This window comes from Artibeus jamaicensis, unplaced genomic scaffold, assembly GCF_021234435.1.
Source record: "Artibeus jamaicensis isolate MK-2021 breed Jamaican fruit bat unplaced genomic scaffold, CSHL_Jam_final contig_718, whole genome shotgun sequence".
In the NCBI taxonomy this organism is placed as follows: domain Eukaryota; kingdom Metazoa; phylum Chordata; class Mammalia; order Chiroptera; family Phyllostomidae; genus Artibeus; species Artibeus jamaicensis.
This window is the reverse complement of record NW_026521936.1, coordinates 1,547,091-1,570,327: the sequence shown is the minus strand read 5'-3', so window position 1 is coordinate 1,570,327 and position 23,237 is coordinate 1,547,091. Positions and strand designations below refer to the sequence as shown.

At 45.3% G+C, this 23,237-nt stretch overlaps 1 protein-coding gene across 1 annotated transcript in view; it reads right to left on the bottom strand.

Annotated features, from left to right (window-relative positions):
- The window catches only part of CNTNAP2 (contactin associated protein 2), a 1,645,556-nt gene that overhangs the window by 554,937 nt on the left and 1,067,382 nt on the right, over positions 1-23,237 (bottom strand). The window contains exon 12 of the mRNA XM_053671916.1: positions 5,204-5,323. Coding sequence (XP_053527891.1) covers positions 5,204-5,323 — 120 coding nt within the window. The remainder of the gene's footprint in view (positions 1-5,203; positions 5,324-23,237) is intronic.

The following is a 23,237-nucleotide window of genomic DNA, read 5'->3' as shown; positions in this document are numbered from 1 at the left end:
TCCCTATCTCCACTGGTTCTCACATGGCACAGAGCCTGTTGCACAGTGGATGCATGAATGAACAAACCCTAGAAAAAGGAGCCCAGAGGTACGCATCAATAGTCCATTCTTTTTAGTCCCTACCCAAATTTACATCAGGTATACATCAGCTGCTGGTGAGATCCCTTTCCTTCAAAGGTTCGCTATATCTGTCTGTAGAAGTGACTTTCCTGCCACCCGCCCCGCGCTTGTAAGTAGGAGGAAAAAGAGACTGACCCCTGCCAACACACTGCTCCTCCCCCAGGGAGGACGTCTTGTGTCCGCTTTGGAAATATGTGGTATATAGTCAACAGTGTTACACACCCAATCACATCTGGGCCCCTGAGGGCTAGGGCAGCCCTATTCTTTCACAGACGTGCTGCATAGTGGAGCACACATGTGGTTTCTCATGACATTGAATGATACATGGAGTCTTCGCAGGCCACCTCATGTTGCCATTCCCTGCTCTTCTTCCACATACATCTCTCAGGAACGGAACAGCCCAAGCCGAACTTCGTGGCGCCATGTCAAGTTCAGGTTCTCTCCAGATGGAGGAAGCGTTGATAGATGGCATAAGGTGAAGCTGTGACTTACAAGGGACCCTGACACACTGATGCCCACAGCCACCTTGAGAGACAGAAGTGAAACATTCTCGCTGCAGGGGGCTGTACTGTTTCCTTCATGGCTCAGGTGCATGGAGAGAGCTGGGGGACTGTAGCTGCCTCTTTAAGGGAGGCATCAATGCCGAGGAGACCCATGTTTCTGGGTGAAGGCTTCAACTCCCAGAAAGGTCATCTCTCCAGAAAGCAAACGGCCCTTCGCTCCCTGTGTTCTTCACATAGAAAGTGTATTTGTAGCGGTTTTGTTTGGTTTTCCAGGTCTTTTCTGAAATGCATATGGGCAAATAACTGGAGTAAATTCATAACTGTCCAAGCATTGTCAGGGTGCTTGGTTTGCTGTTAGGTTAACAGTTGACTTCAATTGCTATATACATATATTATTTATATATATCTTTTTAAAAATGTTTTCAAAAATGTATCTTATTGTGCTATTACAGTTGTCCCATTCTCCCCCCCATTCTCCTCCACCTTGCCCCCCCTCCCACTCACATGACTCCCCTTAGTTCATGTCCATGGGTCATACATACAAGTTCTTTGGCTTCTCCATTTCCCATACTATTCTTAACCTCTCCTGTCTATTTTCTACCTACGATTTATGCTTCTTATTCCCTGCACCTTTTCCTCCATTCTCCCGCTTCCCCTCCCTACTGATAACCCTCCATGTAATCCCCATTCCTGTGATTCTGTTCCTGTTCTAGGTGTTTGCTTAATTTGTTTTTTGTTGGGTTTTTTTTTAGGTTCTGTTGTTGATAGTTGTAAGTTTGTTCTCATTTTACTGTTCATAGTTTTTGATCTTCTTTTCCTTAGATAAGTTCCTTTCACATTTCCTATAATAAGGGCTTGATGATGATGAACTCCTTTAACTTGACCTTATTTGGGAAGCACTTTATCTGCCCTTCCATTCTAAATGATAGCTTTGCTGGATAGAGCCATCTTGGATGTAGGTCCTTGCCTTTCTCTCATGACTTCTAATACTTCTTTCCAGGCCCTTCTTGCCTGCCTGGTTTCTTTTGATTAATCAGCTGACAGTGTTATGGGAACTCCTTTGTAGGTAACTTTCTCCTTTCCTCTTGCTTTTAAGGTCCTCTATCTTTTTTTAAAAATATATTTTATTGATTATGCCATTACAGTTGTTCTATTTCCCCCCTTCATTCCCCTCCACCCTGCACACTTCCTGCCCCACCATTCCCCCCTTTAGTTTATGACCATGTGTCTCAAGTTCTTTAGATTCTATATTTCCTCTACTATTCTTGCCCTCCCTCTATCTATTTTCTACCTACCATCTATGGTACTTATTTTCTGTACCTTCTCCCCCTTCTCCTCCTCCCACTCCCCTGTTGCTAACCCTCCATATGATCTTCATTTCTATAGTTCGCTCCTGATCTAGCTGTCCTCTTAGTTTGCTTTTGTTTTAGGTGTGGTTCTTAATAACTGTGAGTTTGCTGTCCTTTCACTGTTCATCTTTTTTATCTTCTTTTGCTTAGATAAGACCCTTTAACATTTCATATAATAAGGGCTTGGTGATGATGAACTCCTTCAATTTGATCTTATCTGAGAAGCACTTTATCTGCCCTTCCATTCTAAATGAAAGCTTTGCTGGATAGAGCAATCTTGGGTGTAGGTCTTTGGATTTCATGACTTGGAATACCTCTTTCCAGCCCCTTCTTGCCTGTAGGGTCTCTTTTGAGAAATCAGCTGACAGTCTGATGGGAACTCCTTTGTAGGTGACTGTCCCCTTATCTCTTGCTGCTTCTAGGATTCTCTCCTTCATTTTAATCTTGGCTAATGTAATTATGATGTGCCTTGGTGTGTTCCTTCTTGGGTCCAACTTCTTTGGGACTCTCTGAGCTTCCTGGATTTCCTGGAAGTCTATTTCCTTTGCCAGATTGGGGAAGTTTTCCTTTATTATTTGTTCAAATAAGGTTTCCACTCATGGCTTTTCCTCTTCCCTCTTCTGGTACCCCTATAATTTGGATGTTGGAACGTTTAAAGATGTCCTGAAGGTTCCTAAGCCTCTCCTCATTTTTTTGAATTCTTGTTTCTTCATATTTTTCTGTTTGGTCATTTTTTTCCTCCTTCTGGTCCACTCCTTTGATTTGAGTCCCAGTTTCCTTTCCATTACTATTGTTTCCTGTGCATTTCCATTCATTTCAGTGAGTTTAGCCTTCATATGTTCCTCTAATTTGTGACTAAAATCAACCAGTTCTGTGAGCATCCTGATCATCTGTGTTTTGAACTGTGCATCTGAAAGTTTGGCTCTTTCTTCATCACTTAGATTTATTGGCTCTGGGGCTCTGAGTTCTTCTTGAGCCATGTTTTGATCTCCCGTGCCTGTTATGTATGAGGAGCAGAGCCTTAGATGTTCACCAGGGCGGGGCCACCCAGGTCACTGGTTTGTGATGCTGTATGTGGGGGGCGGGGTCAGAGGGGAACAATAGCGGTTCCCTCTGCCGCTTCCTGCCACTGGGGCCTTCATGGTCCGTCTCACTGCTCGCTCCTTCACCGGTTTATCTGGACACGAATGTGTGACCGTGGTCAGCCCTCAGTGGATCCACCGCCTTGTGCCCTCAGTGGGTCTGCCCATTGCTACTCTACACCTGGGACCCACCCACGGCTGCCAGCGCACCTGGGTCATGCGCCCAGGTTGGTCCTGTGGATCTTTCCTGCCCGACCCCACTCTGCTGCTGGCTCTGCCTCTCTTACCCATTTGGCTGAAGTGTTGGTTGTTGTCAGACTTCCATATAGTTCAATTTTCTGTAGTCTGGCTGCGTTTTTGTTGCTAAAACTTTGTTGTTTTTAAACCTGGTTGGGCAAGAAGGCACAGTGTGTCCACCTATGCCTCCATCTTGGTGGAAGTACCTCACATATATATATCTCAATTACATAAATATGGGGGGGAGGAAGCGAGAAGAGAGGAAGAGAGAGTGAGAGAGACAGACTGAAGATCAAGCTTCTTACAGACTGAATTAAGTTCTCAGAGGTTATACTTTAGTTCAAGTAAGACTACAATGAAGGTGAACAAGCAAGTCCGCAAGTCCATGGACAAGTCCAACTAACAACTCTCAGATCATGCTTCCTGGTCTGTGAGTTTCTTCTCTGGGGTGCGCTTAGGGTTCTTGGCCTGGGAGGAACTTTTTGGGGGTGGCAGCTGCCATTTCACTATTTTCTCTGCATACCTTCCTTCCTACACACATGTCTTCATCATTGTCCCCTCTGTCCTGTGCCACAGAAGCCTGGCCTCCTGGTGTTGCCAGAACTTCTCCACTGGGGTCCATTTGCCTGTCTAGGGTTCTCAGTCCCGGCTGCACAATCCTAGGTCCCTAGCGAGTCAAAGTCTCTGAGCTGGAGCCAATAAGATTGTAAGGAAAAGAGGGGAAGAAAGGCTCCATACAGGATTCTAAAGCACAACCGGGTTTAAGAACCACTGGTCTGAAACACATTTGAATTTGAATCATGCCTGAATGACATAAGAAAGGTATTTCACTCATTAATCCTTCAAAAAAATAGCCTCCTGCCAGTAAACTTTACTATGTTAGTTTACTATGTGTTCGATAATACGCTAAAAACCCTATGTAAATACCTTATTTCTATCATGTAATAATGCTTGGGATAGATATTATTGTTAACCCATTTTACAGGTAAACATACTGAGGCATATTGAGTTTCATAAAGGTAAGAAGGTGGCCAAGATTACATACCTGGTGACTAACGGAGCCAGGATACAAACCCAGGTGGTCTGAGTAAAGGACCTCCCAGGATGCCTGGCACAGGGCGAACGGTCCGTGTGGCCCTCATCACTGCAGCACAGTGATCACTACCCTGACCATCACCTTCCCCAGGTGTCCACGTCGGACGCTGACCCTGCCTGCAGCCAGTGAGGAGGGCATGCCTTGCCCATTTCTCTAGGGTTTTGGAGGGCAAGACACCACCCGGTGCCCGACAGAAATGCGCTCTTAGAGAGCTGTACGTCTCCCACACTGCTCTGGGGGTGTGCCAGAACCCATGCTCTCATTCCACAGCCCCAGAATTTAATGTGGATCGGGAGAAATGCTAGCTTTTCTTTCCGAGCAGGAAGCCTCAGGTAAATTTTGTGAAAGCTGCTGGGGAGCTGTGCCTTTGCCAGAAGGGATGTCAGCACCCAGCAGGGTCCCCTCTGTCACCACAGGGAATGGGGGCGGGGTCTGGAACGCTTTGTGAGCTTGGGCGGCGTGGGGAGCTGAACTTGGCGCTGAGCTTCCCCAGTCTGGGTGCCTGCAGAGGCTGCTTCATGGGCAGCCTGATCTTGCTATTTCCATTTTGGGGGGTCTCTCTCACCGCAGATTTTTTTTTTCCAGTGCTAATTTTTTATCGTTATAGTCAGAAGGGAGATTTTAAAAAAAGACACTGGCTGAAGGTATCATTGCTTTAGAAATGTGTTTCACCCTTTACCTAACAAATCCAGCCCCACGTACTGTATCGTGGGTTGTGATGAAAACACAGTGCAGAAAAAAACCAGCTGTGGTGGTAGCACTTATTCTCAGCACCCAGAAGGGCAACATCCCCAAGGGGTCGCATGGCCCCCTTACCTGTCATGTTGCAATACACCTTCAGAGGCCCCAGCGGTCCGCTGCCATCAGGGTCTATCCAGTAGTAATTCGACGTCTGGCCCAGGTGTTTGTACGCCTCGCAGGACGGCTCGTAGATGGCTGGAAGGGAACGTCCGACATGAGCATCGCACAGAAGTCGCTCCGCACACAAATGCCCCAGGAATGCCCCACACCCTGGAAGCCACCACTGGGGACGGTGTCCTCTCCCTACACCGAGTGTAGCTCTCCTCTGCCTGCCAATGTACGATTTGGTTTTTATTCCATGAGCATTTTTGACCTAACAAATGAACATAATAAGAATCGGCTTTACAGTTAGAAATAAGTCTGAAAAATCAATAAATTGTTAAATGAATGTAAGGTTTGTTGTATTGGGATTCACGATCATTGAGAAAAGATCTAATCTATAGTTACAGATAGCATCTTCTTACTGTGAGGGATGCTATTTTTGCAAGGTGTTATCTACTTTGCTTGGCTCTCAACTACGAGATTTTTCTCTCTCACACTCACACACACACACACTTTTTTGCATAGGTGTCTAATTTCATGGGATTTCTACTCTTCCTTTATTTCAGGAAGAAAGGAAAGAAATGTCCCTGCTGTACTTTGTTATAGGTGCTTTGATTACAGCTAGTTTTGTTTGTGTAGAAAGCTGGTATCAATCAATGAATTACAGGTTCTTTTCCATTGTTTTCCTCTTTGTTCCCACACTCTGGACACTTTTTCTCTCCCAGGAAACTGCAGCTGTTTTCAGAGGCATAAGATAGACACTTACATGTTGCCTTTCTCATGAGAACTAAAATATTATTGCTAAAATGTTTTGATGTCTATGAGGAATTTGAATGGCCTCTTTACAAAAGTAAGAATTCCAGTGAAACTCACTGTCCCTGAAATGCAAGTAGTGGAGTTTTTTGGTAACGTGCCCCTGAACTTGGACACCAGCACCTGTCGTTTGTTCGGCTATGAAGTAAGAGATCCAGTTCACGGCTGCCTTTCTTACCTTCCTCGCCCACCGCCCCCCAGGCCTGCCTTTGCCTTCCCATGGTTTCCTCTCTACAGAGATCTTAGACCTCCAATGAAAACGAAAAGTCCCTTTCATTTCAACAACAACACACTAGACTCAAATGATTCTGAATTTTTTTGATTTACTTAGTCCTTCTTGCTTCCCTTCCTCCTTTTCTTCTGCACATAGTTACTGAGCACCCAGGATGTGTTGGGCAGTGGATTAGGCCCCACAAATACACCAGTGAGCGATACACAGTCAGGACTTTTGGAAATGCGTTTGCTTTCTAACTCTGTGGGAGCGACTCCATCATAAAGTTCTATGGGAAGAGGATGTGGCCAGAAAGTTAAGCGGAACCCACACCTTTTTGTTTCATATAAGGATGAATACATCCGCTTTCAATCTCCCAGTTGTCTATTTGCATAATAAATCATGGTTACTCAAACTCTGAATACCATACCAAGTGAAAGGCAGTGAGAAAGTACTTTAAAACTTGCGGCAAGAAGAGGAACAGTTAGAGGTGGGTTTTAGCAAGAAAACTCCTTTCAGGAGTTGCAAAACAATAGATTCTAGGGAAGTGATTCAGAAGATGAGAGAGTTTCGGGGGTTAGTGCCATAGGCCAGTTGAAAGATGATCGGCTCTATATGAAAATATGAAAAAGCATAAAGTAGATGCTCCTGGGTTCCTGTGTTTCTAAGAGCAACAGGACACGGAGACCAGATGAGTGTAGACAGGAAAAAAGGGAGCTCCGAATGCCCTAAACCCACCATCTCTGAAAATAACAAATCCATTATTTGTCTTTGCGACCTCTCTCCAGCTTATTGCAATGGCTTTGCATAGTTCAAATTCATCCGCAAGATCAGGTTCAAATTCTAAAGTCTCTTTGGCCAAACTGCCATGAAAACTTTCGCCTTTCTTCTCTCTTGTTTAATAATCAGTCATTCTCTTCTGCCAATGCCCCGATCCTTTTCTTTACCATCTGGTACCTGGTGTACAACAATCATTGTATTAATCTGTGGTCATACCCAACTATCTCTTCACTCCCCACCAAATGATGCTTTTTTAATCCAACGTTCTTCTAGCCTTAAAACATTACTTTCACAAAGTTCAAGGAATGTGTAATCGTTCTCCAGAATCTACAATGTTACATCCCAGGTCACGCTCTCTGCCTGTGAGGCTCTACATAATCAAATGGATCTGTTTAGCGCCCTGCCAAGGGCAACCCGGCGCTCTGGTCAGGAGCACTGGACACAGGAGACCGCTCGCCCCTTCTAGGGCTTCCTTCATCTGCAATTACCACAAGCCTCTTTCCCCACCTAGCAGCCTCTGCAGTCAGGGTTAACCACAGCAGCCTGTGCAGTCAGGGTTAACCACAGCAGCCTCTGCAGTCAGGGTCACTGTAGTAGGTACAGCAGCCTAGTTAGGGTAGCAGCCTCGAGTAGGCGAGCCTCTGCAGTCAGGGTCCACGCAGGTGAGTAGGGTTAACCACGGAGACGGAAGTGGTAAGAGACAGGGCTCTGCGGTCAAACAGACTTGGGCTGGCATTCGGACTCTGCAGAGTGCTGTTTACTTAACATTGGCAAAGTTTCCTAACTTTACTTAGCCTTGTCTGGGGAATGGGTATTACAGATACAGTGAATGGTGTCTTGAGATTTGGAGGAAGTAACCGATGTCAATTGCTTACGATTATGTCTGGCCATGGTAAATATTTAATAACTGGAGTTTTTACGATCGGTGTAATAATTATTATGTAGGTCCTACTCACATTCCTCCTTTCTTATGGGGACCCCCCCACCCCCACCCCATCCATAGTCAATATGTCTGTCTTTCTGTACATTCATTGCTCATCTCTGGCACTGAAATACTTCATTACAGTCAATTAAGGGCTTGATGAACTATTCATTGGATTTCATATACAAAAAGTTTATTTTCTAGCAAGACTGAATTTTCTTGAAGCGCAGGCCTAGAAAATGTGTGTTTCTTTTCTACGCCATACAATCTGATGAGGTAGGAGTTTAAGAAAAGCCCTCAGAACGGAACTTCGCAGGCACCTGCTTTTTGTCCTGGTCTGACTTTGACAAATCCTGGCTAAGCAGGAGAAGCCTGTGCAGACGAGGTAGGACTAAAGAAGGGTCACAGTGGTTTGCATGGAAAATAACACCTAATTAATCGACAGTCATATGAGGATAAACTCTGTGTTTTGCCTACTCACAGATGTCAGCCTCCCTCTGCCCCACCCTCTAGGAAGGCACAATGGGCTGGTAAGAAGTGTTGTGTAGGCCACTGCTGCATTTCCAAGGAAGCACGTAAGCACGTCAAAGAGGGCTACTCACCTAACCCACGTAACTAAGAGCAGCTGTGGATGGCAGGTGGGAAGGGACAAAACCCTCTTCTCTTTTTCTTCAAGCAGTGACAATTATTCTGCTTGCCTTCAACCTAGAACAGGCCTCCTGGCTGCTATCGCCTCACCAACACATTTCGGTCCAACTCTGTCACGTGTGAAAACTACCTGGCCTGCTTGTGAGGACAGGGGTCCCTGCCTCCAGCGGGAGCTCCTGGCTCAGCAGAGCAGGGCCTGCAGTTCTCACAATTTCCCCAGTAATCGCCGGCCCTGCTGGTCTGAGAGCATTTTGAGAAGCGCAGCTCTCATCTTGGGGGGAAAAAGGGTAACTCTAGAACAGTAGACTAATTGTTTATTTATATTTAAATACAAATAGAAAAAGCCGGCCACCAAAAGGCAGTGCAGTACACTTGTAAATAAAATAAGGCCAGAATACCACCTTACTTCACTCAAAATAGTAACAATGGAGTGGGATGCAAAACTCTAAACGCAAATGCGGAGTCAAAAGAAATATACTCGGAGGAGTTCGCAGAAAAATACTTAGAAAGGAACACACTAGAACAGTGATAGTGATTATCTTTGAGTAGTAAGATTATGGATGATTTAAACCCTTTCATTCTTTTCTGCATTTTCCACATGGGTTTATAATGTGCATAAGTTACATTATCATTTAAAACACCGTTGTAAAAATGTGTATTTGGGAGATGGCACTGAGGTAAAATGGCAAGGACAGCTGGAATACTGCAAAATGACATTAGTTTTATAAGTGAATAAGGAATCAAGAGCTTTTCGCTCAGATCTCTTTTTCTGTCATTTACTACATGGAAACTTCCGTGAACTCGGTTTTCTCAACTGTAAACTGAAGGCAAAGATAATACCTCCCTTGCCAAGTTATCGTAAAGAAGAAATGAAATCCCACACTGTGTAACTAAGGAGCACCGAGCACAGTGAAATGTTGATGCAGAGAACGAGCTGACCACAGCATTCGCCGGGCACATGCCTCTGCCAGGGGACTCTGCGGAGGCCTCGCTGGGTGGCAGAATTTTGCACATCAAACCGGAGGAGACCACGATGGAGCGTCAGGGGCCGGAGAAGAAAGAGAAGGGTCTGAACAGCGTCAGCTGAGTTTAGCTAGTGGATTGCCGAAGACCAGTGAGGAAACCCGGCTGGTGGCAAAATAAATAAAACTCGTTAAGTCCATTGGTTTACAGGTGGTGCTGCTTCTCAAGAGTTCGCTTTATGCGACTGTGACTTTGCTTCTGCAACTGACCCTGACCTTACATGAATGCCTGTTTCTGCTAACTGAAGGGCATCCTGAAAAAGGCCAAAGGGGAAAACAAAACTCAGCGTTTGTTTTGCAGTGAGCCTGCAGAGGTGGGGGGCGCCCTGAGGAGGGAGAGTGGCCCCCTCGGGCTCCCTCCCTGGGAACGAAACTCAGCACCTCAGCACTGAGCCCCAGGCTTTGAACTGTGTCTGTGAGCATCTGTGAGCTTTATCTCCATTCCTGCTGTGCATCCGTTAGTTGCCCGAAAGTCATGGCTTTGAGGCTTCACGCCATTTTGACCTACAAAGGTTTCATAGGAAGGATCCAAAGAGTATGAGGGAAACCTGTATTGGAAAAGTAGTTTTTCTCTGCTGCAACATGCAGGCCCAAATAAAGGGTCTCATCATCTTAACTAGATCTCAGCTATTCAGAAATATTATCATTAAACACATCAGACTGAATGGCGGAGTAGGTAAAGGTCCAGGAAGTGCTAAATCCTAGATTCTCACTCATTTTCATTAAACAATGAAGGCTGTCTGTGTAACAATGTGTTAGGGGAAGCAGAAAATGACAAGGACTCCTGCATTAGCTTTGTATGGCTGTTGTAATAAATGAGCAAACAGTTGGTGGATTCAAACATAACACATTCATTATCTTAACAGTTCTGGGGGTCAGAAGCTTGACATGGGTTTCAGGGGGGCTAAATCCAAGTCGGGGACAGGGCTGCACTCCTTCGGGAACCTCTAGGGGAGAATCCACATTTTTGCCTTTGCCAACTTGCAGAATTTCCCTGCCTTCCTTGGCTCACAGTCCTATTCCTCCGTCTTTGAAGCCAACAGAGGTGGATGGCGTCTTCAGCACAGTCCCTCACTCAGATTCTCCGCTTTCGTGGCCACCTTTCTACTTTATGGTTACATTAGGTCCATCCAGATAAGCCAGGATAATATCACGTGACTGCCCTTAACTTGATCATAAAGCTCCTTTGCCACATGAGGTGACACAGTCGTAGGTTTCATGGGAGGGGACATGGGCATGCTTTGGAATGTGGCGGAGGCATTATTCTGCCTATCACAACTGTAGAATAATAATACTGTATGAAATAACTGCCCTACTTAAGAACACATTTTATTAAACACCCAATGTACTCCCAGTGCTGTTGATTAACAAGAGACGTAGTAAACAGAATAACAAAGGTGGAAAGACAAAGTCGAACCTTAGTATTGAACGTGAACAGTCCATGGGTAGAACACTAAACAACCTGGACCAGGGCCACCAAGGTCCTGGGTTGCCTGTGCTCACGTGCGGACATAGCTCAGGGCCCCGGATGACAGTCGACGCCCAGGCAGAGAAGAGCGAGGGTTTAAGAGCAACGATGTGCAACGGGCCTCATGTGTTGGGAAAGTTAAGGAACGGCTGGAGGAGAGGCAGAATATACAGGAGGAGGAATGTCCAAGACGGAGAACACTCCCGAGCCTGAAGTGACACAGGGTAGGAAAACGGCAATGGATTTAGCGAGCAGATGTGGGTGACATTTTAAACAGTTCACGGTGGTGCTGTTTGGAGAAACCAGAGTCTAAGGAAGGGATCAAGCTGGTGGAATGGGGTGGGGACCACGCTGTCACAGGAGTTTGAACCATGAAAGGAAACAGACAGAATAAAAACTGATAGAGATTGCTAACTTCAAGTGAGAAAGTAGTCTTGTTTGTTTTTTGTGTTTGACTTTTTTTTTGTACAACGTGTAAGATTCGTGCCTTCCTTTGAATGGGGTTATTTCTGATTAGAAAAAGAATTCAAACTCTTCGAATGAATTTTGAAAAAGTAATAGCAAAAAATAAAAAAAGAAAGTAACTTATTTTCCTGCCTCCGGTCACAAATTTGGGGAGCTTGCGTATCTTGGTCTGTTTGAATGCCAGGTCCCTCTTGTTCCTTCTTTCTAGCCTCCTTCAAGGGTATGACAAGTCACTGAACTGGCAGAGCACAGGCCACTGAAGGGCCACATTTTATTAATAGTTGTCAGGGACTCCCTAACCCCTCACTCTCTGCCACCATGACAGTCCATTTTAGATTTCTGATTACCTGAAACCAACACTTTTGTTTGTTGATGAAACTTCACCAGCAGTGAATTTCACCAGAAACGTCACTGGTTAGACTCTGAAAACAAAACAAAAACATAGTTTCTTATCTGATCAGAGCAAAAAAAGAGACCTTCCATGTTCTTTTATTTGTGTTTTTTTGATTAATAGTTGAAAAAATTATTTTCAGTTACACGCTGGAGATTTTCCCCTCCCTCACAGCCCTCCGAAAATACCAACCCTGCAGATACCTTGATTTCTGACTTCTAGCCTCAAAACTGGAAGGCGATGTATTTCTGTTGTCGCCCCATTTGTTGTGCTTGGTAACGGCGGTCCAAGGGGCCCAATACAGGCACTTCCAGCTGCCAACTCACTGGGTCAAGCTTCTCCTTCCGCCTGCCTCGGAGCTTTTTTTTCAACTTTTTATAAGTGATGTGGAGCAGGACTCCTCATCACGTTCCCCCACTTTATGAGAGAAATATCTTCCTGATAAAAAAGCTACTTTTGGCCCATTGGGTGCAGAGCCTTACGCTCTCCAGAGCTCGCGGGTGCCCGGGGAGCTGAGGACCGCTTTCCCCGCCCTCCGCTGCACCTCGTGCCCTGAGAGAGGCCACTGCGCATGCGGCATGCATCCCTGCATCCTTCATCCCTCCTGGTCCTGCTCTCTACAGCACACGGGTTGCTGGGAGTGGACAAGGTTGGTACATGGCAGAGAGTTCGTTACAACTCAAAAGTGAACTCGACCGAAAATTATTTTTGGCACATCCTAAGTAGTCTTTTTCTGCTTGTGCAGAAAAGGATAAATTCACTCCTCATAATTGGGTACAAAATTAGAAAGAAGCATACAGTCACTTTATAGCTCGTTGGTGAACAAATGCTGTCAAGTGACATTTGGGTGTTGATAGGTGACGGATGCCCTCACTTTCCTGGTCTCTTACATTGGAGGTGACTGACTACACACTCAGGTAGGCTTGCTGTAGGAACCAGGTGACAAGATGCTGGAAAGGGAGATCGGCTTACTGCAGCTCCGTCCTCGGATTCGTGAAGAAGCCATCCAGTGGCAAATGTGGACATGCCAGAAAAAGCGAAATGGGAGTTCTTGGCCCTGGAGAAGGGCCTGGAGCGCATTTGGATTGGTGGTGCTCTAACCAGGATGGTGTCCAGGGGCCCTTCTTACTCCAATCCCTCTTTGTAACTGAGCCACCGTCTGATTTTAATCCACCCATAATCCACCTTTGAAAATAAGTTTCTCCACTGGGAAGAGATCCAGGCGAGGGCAAAAGGAGGTTTACAGTTGTGAGTACGCAAAACACACAGTTTTCTTCTTGCATTATTTATTTATTAATTATTGCATTATTTGTTATTATTAACCTCCTTTTGCCCGCCCCTGTATTTCTCATTGGAAGCGATAAAATGGACTTTCTGATCTCAGGCTCTCAAGCATTTAGTTGGAGAAATGAGCTCCCTTAGAATCTCACTGTTCCCGCTAAGGTGACACTGAAGGACCATGGAGCTGGACGTCCAGGAGAGAGGAGTGGTCTTGAGACCCGCCCCTGGGAGAGCTCCTATTCTAGGACCGTGCAATTATTTTTAACTAGTACACGTGTGAGCTTTACAATGACCCAGTCCTCATTCACACTTGAATATTAACCTCATTCATTTCTGGTTTCTTTGGATAATGTTTTTAAGCTTGAATAAATGCCCTGACCACATTACCTCCCCTAGGAATGATTTTCTCATTATTGGCACACAGCAAATGATTGGCGGTGGAGTATGGGCTTAAACATGGATATTCTGCATGCTAATATTACATCATGCTCTTTCCATGAAGGTTAACTTCTGTATAAGATGTTATGTATTGCCCTGGCCAAGTAGCTCAGTTGGTTAGAGCTTTGTCCTGATACATCAAGGTCATGGGTCAGATCTATGGTCTGAGCACATACAATGAATGCATAAATAAGTGGAACAACAAATCAGTCTTGCTGTCTCTCTTCTTTTCCCTCTAAAAGTCAATAAAGAAAAAGAAGGTATGTATTACCATCCTCTAATGGGTTCTTTTGCCTGTTCAAACCTCAAGGGAAATGGGTAATTTGGAAGAAAAACAAAGTTTTGATTTTTTTAGCTCTTATGTAACACATCAGTCCTTCAAAATAACTTGTTTGGAGATCAGAGTAAAGTCTACATTTATTATTTCACTTCTACTCTGTCTCTTCCCCGTTCCCGTTCCAGGTCTGCCTTCTGTTTGGCCCTCCCCAACTCTTCCCAGTCTTTACACCGGCTTCGAGTTTCTGCTTTCCGGGAAACAATAATCCACACTTTTGCAAGGACCGTCACAAAACTGCAATTCTGTGTCTCTTTATTCTCATGTCTGCCAGACCCCCTCAGACGTTACCGCCCACTCCTGGTGTTCTTTGACCATGACCCCACAGAACGTCCCACTGCCTTGTATGTCAGGGCTCCGTCTTGACAGGCTATGCTTGCATTTTCTTCATTATTACTTTCGACTTGTAGAAAACGAGAGGGCGGGGAAAGAAACCTGTAAACCCACATGGGCATACCACAAACGCACGCTCCCCCATCTTCGTGGATCGCTACAGCGGAGCTCGGCAAACCCTCCGCGTGACTCAGGCCCCACAGAAGCCATCTCTTGTTCCGTCTCCTTGATCCCTGGTCCTGTGTCTCAGCCCTTCACTCTCATTTGCACTGCGTCTCAGGGATGAGAATAAGAACATTGACTCAGGATGGGTTAGCACCCATCTCTCCTCTCAAATTCTGCATTACACAGGTCCCTTTTCCTTGCTAGTGCAGGTTTATTTACTGATTGGCTGACTGATTGATTGATATCTACTAAGGTGACAATAGACCTAGTACTATACTTAGTACTGAAAATAAAAAGCATGAACAGAATTTGTTATCTAATATAGGAGGCAGACATGTTAAGAGATAGTGGATCATTTGCTAAGTATTGCAAAAGAGATAATAAACAAAGCATTGGGAGACTTTATTTTTTTTAATTTTTATTGATTTTTACAGAGAGAGAGAAAGGGAGAGAAAGATCAATGTGAGGGAGAAACTTCAACTGGTTGCCTCCTATACGAACCCCAAGTGGGGATCAAGCCCAGGACCTAGGTATCTGCCCTGACTGGGGATTGAACCTACAACCTTTTGGTGTATAGGACAATGCTCCAACCAACTCAGCCACCGAGCCATGGCTCAAAGAGCCGGGAGACTTTAGATAAGGGATTGGTTTAGGTGGGTTAGGACAGTCTGGAAAGGCTTCACTTGTGAATTCACTTTCTGCTGAATTTAAAGGATGACGAAAAGTTTGCCAGGAGGAGGAGAGAAGGACCCTCCACGCCAGTCCCTGGATAACGTGAGGTAATTATTTACTTGATTTTCCTTCTCTCTTTTTTTTCCCTTGGCTCCATCTTCTCTGTGTGTTAACCTACACTGATCTCCTCTATCCTGGCTGATGAGAGAGACAAGACAAAACAAAGCAAAACAAGAACATGCGCATGCTACCCTCTAGTCCTGTGAACGATCCAGCCCAGGGGACCGTCCTCACCAACTGTACTCTCACTGTCAATAACGCCTTGAGAAACCCGCCACGGTCACCTTTGCAACAGCGGTGCCCTCAGAGGCGGGTGCAGGTGTTCAGGGGCCTGATGCTGATACATTTTGGAGGCTCGGTGTAAGAAAGAATATTAAATCAAACGAAAATGTTGGCACAAGAATGGGCGGTGGGAGGTCATTCCCGGATCGGGACACCAGTGGTAACTTACAAGTGTATGGACATGATCGCAGACCACACAGAACCACCACACTCAAACTTTCTGTGTCCCTGATTCGACTTCCCTCACCCGGACCCCGCAAACTCTCAGGCTATTCCGGACCATCCCAACGTGTGCTGGGGAAAGTCACGGTGAGGAGAGGTGACAGTGTTGGCCTACTGTAGGTAAGACATCTTACCTCTGTACATTTGATGTGAACATGTGACCCATGGACACACCCTACCCAGGGGAGGGGCTCAGAAGCTTTACTCTTACAACTTCGGGATGAACTCCCTCTGATTGTCTCCAGTTCACAGATGAAACCAAACCAAACCAAAACAGAGGCTCAGAAAGGTTTTGTCATTTAGCAGTCACACAGCTGGTCAGTAAGTGGACACCTGGACTCTCACAGGTGTTCTGCCTTCACAGGTCCCGTGTCTTCTGCCGGCCAGCACCACGTCCTGCTGCCCCACCCGCTTTTTGGGGTGCTTCTGACTTTTGAGGAGAGCAAATGTCCCACTGAACAAATTCTTCATTAAAAAAGGGAGAAACATAAAAGGGTATCGAGTTACTTTCAGTGACACGTGTGTCAGGTGGGGAAACACTTTCAAATGACGAATGAGAGTTTAGATAATTAGACTATTCCAGTGCAGGGCTGTAGCCACTGTGACGGGAATTCTAATTAGATGTCACTTCTTGGTAAGGCCAGTTTCCAAATCAAGATATCTGTCGGAAAATCCCTCGGTGGCCATTCTTCACTCGTAGGATTTCAAGACACATGCAGATCCAATTTACGTGAAGTTCTGGAAAGCTCTGCGAGGAGATGGCGTAATGCTGGCGCTCAGTGACAGGCATGTCCATTCCTGGGGCGGAAACTGGATTAACCTGCTTTATTTGTCCATTACCCCATCAGTTGCTGGATGATTTCATCTAAAGAGCCAGTGATTAGGCGGGAGACCACACATATAGCACCTAGCATTGTTCCATTTCTTTCCCCTTGGCAAACACCGAAAGGCCACACTCATTTTCATCATTAAGCATAATACGAGAAAGATAAAAATGTTCTTTTAAAAAGTTCTATGCAGTCTAAGATCAAATAGAAATATATCGAGTGTAACCAAAGCGGTGAATAATTCATGCTCTGCTCAGCATAGCTTCCTGTGCACAATTGAAAACTGGCCATATTGATTTCTTGCCCAATGTACATACAGTGAAACCTCATTGACCTGACATCATTTGCAAATACACTGTTCATAGAACTATAGGATTTCAGAGCTTGGGAAGACCTTGGCAGCATCTAGTCTAGCTCCCTCACTGTAAATAATTATAATAATGATAACAGCAGCAGCAGCTACTTGAGCTCTTATTATGCGTCATGTTCTTTGCTGAGCATCTGGCATGCAATGTGCCATCTGATTTTCATAGTCATTCTATGAGGCATGTGTTATTCTTTCTTTTCATTTCACTAATAAGGAAAATGAGGCTCCGAGAGATCAAAATAGGCCTGTGAACGCAGAAGCCAGGACTGAATTTGAACCCATGACCTCTGATCTTTGCCACTCTATTATCCCAGCTCTGAGAGGTGAATATGTCGCAAGTCACTCATTCATTTACTGTCAATTACAGACCAGTATGTGGGTCTCCTATCTGTTATACATGACCTCCATGTCTCTCAAACCCCAGCACAAAGGAATGGATGAACTATTTTCCTTCCCTGAAGCACTAAAGCTCATTTCATTTTAAACATTTTCAGTGAAAATCATTCTAAAAGTCATTGCACATTAAGTTTTCTGCTCCCTTAAACACTGCATTAAATATAATTGCTATTTCTTGCTGACTCAGGTTTCATAATTACTGACATCAATCACTGTACGATGCTCTCACAACATGATACTCTCACCAAATGATCCCAGAAAACTCGGTTTCATTGACTTGTTGGTTCCCCCTTTTTTAAAAAAAAATCAACCCTGAGTCCTTATTGAATGATTGCATAGGATGCCTTGCTGCTATTGTGAAAGTTCTAACTGTACTTCTTGTCCACACAGAAATGAAATCACTCTTCATATGTTATGAGTTGGGAAGCGGTACCGGTAGACTGGGCGATGTTAGAAAAAGGAAATAAAGCAAATCTGACCTCTTCGGTTAGTGTCATCTTCCTTTGGGAGGTATTTTTGGTTTCTGAAGGGTAAAGTGGAGACAACCAGCAAAGGCAGGGAAAGGACTATATAAGCAAAGGAACAGCGTGTGCGAAGGCTCAGAGGCCAGAGTGTGATGCCTGCTGGGAGGGGGGTGTTGCTGGGCATTCAGAGTGACTGGAGTCCATAGTTCAAGACCGGCCAATGGGAGGGATTGAGACTTGAATCAATCAGGGACCCGTCTGCAAAGAACTGTTGCTTTAACTTCAAGACTTTGACTCAGCCTGAGAGTCAGGGGGAGTACTGGGAGGTAACAGGAGGAGTTTCAGGAGCAAGAGAAGATGACCAAATTGGATTAAAAGCTCCCTCTGGCTAGAATATGAACACTGGACATGAGAGCGCCAACAGTGGAGTTGGGGAGACCAGGTGTAAGGTCTCGGCATGGTTTTTAAACAGAACCCTCTCAGTAGCAACCAGAATCCTCTTTTCTATAATAAGAAGAAAGGAACAGACAACACCTAGGACCACTTTCAGCTCCCAGACTCTGTAATTCCACGGTTTATGGTTATTCCCTAAAACATGGTCAAAACTAAGGAAGGAAAATAGGAAGGAAGGAAGGAAGGAAGAAAGGAAGGAAGGAAGGACAGGCTTTGACTTGACCTCAATCTGTACTTGATTTCAGCTGGAAGTTGATATTGTCCTAGCACTAAAGTGCTATGAGAGTCATAAAGAAAGCAACTCTTAAACCACTGCTTGACCTTCAGATTTCTCAGAGAAAGACAAACACCGTACGATTTCACTCATCTGTGGAATCTGATGAACAGAGTGAACTAACAAGCAAAACAGAGACTCACAGATGGACAGGCTGACAGCTACAGTGGGGAGGGGGAGAGTCAGGCTTTTCTGGCATTTGATTTACTTCCCGGTCTGTCCAAATGTAAGGATTTATAATGACAGGAGAAAAACACACCATAGGTCAGCATCCCAGAATCTCAGGTCAGCATCCCAGAATCTCAGTTTGTTTGCTCATCTAGTAATATTTTGAGATCATCCCTGTGACTTCTCAGCAGGGTGCTAGGGAGTGGGCAGTGGTATGTTTAACCCTGAACTCTGGGGCCAGAATAGTACACAATAATTACTACCTATTATAATGTTAGTTATTAGCTTCCCCAGGACCATTACTATGGAAACAAAAAAGATATGTAGTGTACTAAAAATGAATGGGAACTTAGCTTACTTTTTTGGTGTGTGTGTGTGTGTGTGTGTGTGTGTGTGTGTGTGTGTGTATACAAACACACATATACACATACAGTCTGCCTGGAAAAAGTCCAGCCATTGTTCATATAAGGAGAATAGTTTGCACAACATCAATGTCTCCTGGCAGCCAAGGAGAGTGGACTGGAATGCACATGTGTGAACACTGACAACTTCACTGTACTAGTCAGTGGGGGCAGTAAATGCCACTGAAGGAACATGTGTACTGTGTGGCTGTTGCATTCAAAATGAACGTGTAGAGCAACAAATCCACATCAAATTTTGCATGAAGCTTGGACATTCCTCTGTGGGAACTATTTGGATAATTCAGAAGGCTGCAGCTGTGGGCAGCTGGTGATTGGCAGCTTTGTCATGTATTTGGAAAGCAAATTACTCTGGTTCACCAGCAGTGAATTTCAGGCAGCGGGGCAGAAAGATGAAGGGGGTTCGTTAGAGGCCACGGCTTCCCAGCTACCCCCAAAGCAAAAGCATGCTGCTGAGGCATAGACCCAAGTGCTAACTGTCAGGGGCTTTTTGGGACCCAATCTCAGGTAGATTGTTGAAGGGTGGAGGGAGTTTGGGAAGCTCACCACCCAGAAGAGTGAAAATAAATCCATGAACGATCCTCTTTGTTATAGTCTGCTATCAATTCACCAACTGAAAAGGAAGACAGGTGTGATGTACACAGAGAACATTTAGAGAAGGAGAAGAACATTCCCTCTGTTAACTGTAAAGCCTTCAGCTGATGGAACCACGTAGGAGATGAGTTACAACGGCCAGGCAGGAGCTGGCATAAAGACAGTATCAGGCCTTCCAGCTGAGGATCAGTGATTTCTTCACCCTCTTTTCCTTTGAAAATGTCAAAATATAGGTTTTCCTACAAAAATTTCAAACGTAGGGAGGCAGTTTCTCTTTTACTGACTCACGTGGCTACTATCACTGTAACTGTAAATGGTCTGAAAAAGATGCAGCCTTTGCATCTTTACTGCAGTGAGGAACATTTTTACTGGTCAGGAACCACACTTTCTTTGTTCACCTTTCTTAAACCATTCAGATTCCCCTAATTTTGATTTTCTCTCTTTTGTCTTAAATCTGACTGTCATCCTTCTGAGGAGTTGCCTGTTGTGAGGTCTAGGTGCCTGTGTCTGGAAAATGAGGGTGGAAAAGGAATCACTCACTCCCTTTCCTGGGAGATTTCCAATGGTCTGCGAATGAAAGTCTTGAAATGGAGACCAGAAGAAATGATGAAAGAAACACGAAAATGTATTCCAGAAATCTTTGGTTAGCCTTTTGCGTGGGCTCCATGCACTGTCAGGCACCATGAGGAAAAGGAATAGATGTTCAAAATAGTCTTTCCTGTCCACCAGTCACACATCGGACATGAACCCCTGAGGCAAGGCAAGACCATAAACTAGAATCTCTGGACTCCGGCAAACTGAAAACACCCTGGGAGAGGTGCAAAAGTTTCTGTGAAAACGTTCAGTTTTTCACGGAGGATTAAAAGTGGAAGGTGGGGGTGGGGATGGGGACAACTGTAACTGAACAACAATTAAAAAATAGAAAAAAAATCTCACTTGATCTTCAGGTAAATTCCCAGAAGTAGGCTCTCTGGGTCAAAAGGCAGATCTGTTTTTTGAGGTACCTCCATAATACGAATTCAGAAGAACATAAGCACTCCTACATTCACTGCAGTGTTATTTACAATCGCCAAGATATAGAAGCAGACCAAGTGTCCATCAGTGGATGAGTGGATAAAACTAGGAGTCATTGACACAATGAAATATTACTCAGCCATAAAAATAGAAGAAGAAACTTTACCCTCTGCAACAGCGTGGATGGATCTGGAGAACATTATGCCGAGTGAAATAAGCCAGTCAGAGGAAGACAAACACCATACGATTTCACTCATCTGTGGAATCTGATGAACAAACTGAACTAACAAGCAAAATAGAGACAGACTCATAGATGGGCATTAGGCTGACGGCTACCGTGGGGAGGTCAAGCAAAAAAGAAAAAGAGCTCAGGGACATGAACAACAGGGGTGGGGCATGTGGGGAGGTGGAAGAAGCTATAAAGTGGACCAATGGTAACGGAAAAAATACAATAAAAAATAATCCATGAAAAAAGTCACCTTCACAAGCCCACTTCCTGCCTGACTGGATCATACTAGTGCTCAGAGTTTCAGCAGCTGCCTCCCCCGCCCCAGCTGAGACCAGCCCAAGCGGATCCTCTCCTCCTGTCTGCCTGGACTTTCCCTTCTTTGAACTGCTATGATCAAAGGCTTCTCGGCCTGTCCTTTGATAGAGTAAATGGGAAGGAAGAGGAATTGAGAGAAACATGGTTTTTTTGGCAAGGCCAGCCTTACGCCTTGTACACTATGTTGCCAGAGACCGAGGAAGCCTGCTTTTGCGGACAGACGGTGACGATTATTAAAAGACTCTTACTGTTTGTGTCACTGTGACCCTCTCAGTCCTCCCCTCCCCCCACACCCACCCACAGAAGGATGCTGTGGGCCAGCCGGGGAGGAAGGCGGACACAGAGATGCAAAGGAACAAAAGGCATTACAATATTTCAACATCATTAGCTCCATTACGACGCATTAGCTTAGAACTTTGGGGGACGTACGAACCCTTGAACCACACGCAAGAACACCAAAGAAACAGAATGGTAATTTCACGGCAGTTCTCTTGGTTTTGAGGGACTTTTGATTTCTTCTTCTCATTTGAAATGGCAGAATATAATCACAGGAGCATGTCCGAGTCTCCCCCAACTGCTCTGTCCACCTCCTCATTTCGCAGGAGAGAAAACGAAGACCCGTGGTGAAGCTCATGTCTGATTCTATTTGCAGCTGGACACATTTTTCTGCTGTACTTTTCATCCTCCTTCCAACTAGCTGATATTCGCACAGATGCCAGCCACCTGCTGGCGTCCGCTGGTCACCGAGCTGTAGCTCAGCACTGAACCAGCCCCTGGGTGTTTGCCGAGTGCCAGTGGTTGGGGCAGAGGTAGGATGGGTCTGGGGGGCATAGAGGGGACCCGGCTTGCTGGGCCCGCTGAGACTTCTGCCCCTGACTTGCCTGTACCACTCGAGCGTATGTGGCTGACGGGATATCCGTATTCCTCGTCACATGCCTGGAATCTTGGAAACTGCACTTCCGGGAAGAGAAAAGCAGCAGAAGGCATCCCAAGGAGGCCCTTAGATTTCAGGGACAACAGGGCAACGGGGCGAGACTCTCGTCACTGTGGCTGGGACTGTCAGGGTATATATACCATCCCCACCCGTGGGGATTATTCTCCTTCCTCATCTTTCTCCTCCTGGATACAGCATGTCTGCACTTTAAACTTTAAAAGGCTCGTCTGGAGAATAATGGTTTAATTTTCATGAAATCCGCCGGTGCTGCCCATCTACAAAAGGCTCAGGGCTGGGGAGCCCTTTTCTGGGGAACTGCCAGGGGTGCCAGTCAAATAAGACCACCCTCAGCCTGAGCACACCTTCAGGCTCCGGGGTAGGAGCAGGCCCTGTCTCTGTTCTCCGACAGGGTGCCCTGGGCCTTAAGGAGGCGTGGGCCAGATGAGATGGCGTTGCACCGTCTTAAAAAATATAATTCTAAACAGTACCATGCCAACAATGTAAAAAAAAACTTTCTGTGATTATTCGGTCCTGTATGTCTCCTCCAGCGATCCCCACCCTCAGCAGTGCTGACATTTGGGGCTGGATCATTCTGTGCCGTGGGCCTCCCTGTGCCTGCTCAGACGTCCAGCAGCATCGCGGGCCCCGCCCATGAGACAATGGGACAATCATACATGTCTCCAGATGTTGCCAAATGTCCCTCGCAAGTCAAAATCACCTGAGTTAAGGACGGGTGCCTAAAATTCAGGCTGCACTCCCTGTTGATGAAAACTATGCAGTTCTAAAAGCTGCAAAGTTAAGGGCAATGCTTGTCTCTTAAACCACCAAATAGCTGGCTAACGGGTTCCCTGGGCTGTTCTCTCAGCCTCCAGTCCTTTGCTTATAAATGATGGTAAAAGAGAAAGGGTATAATGCTAGTTCTAACTATATAGTTATACTATAACATCTACTATACATAACATATAATGTACCATGTAATATGCCCATCACATAGTAACTAGAATATTAGTTACACTAGTACTAATGTCCTTATTGCATAACTGTGT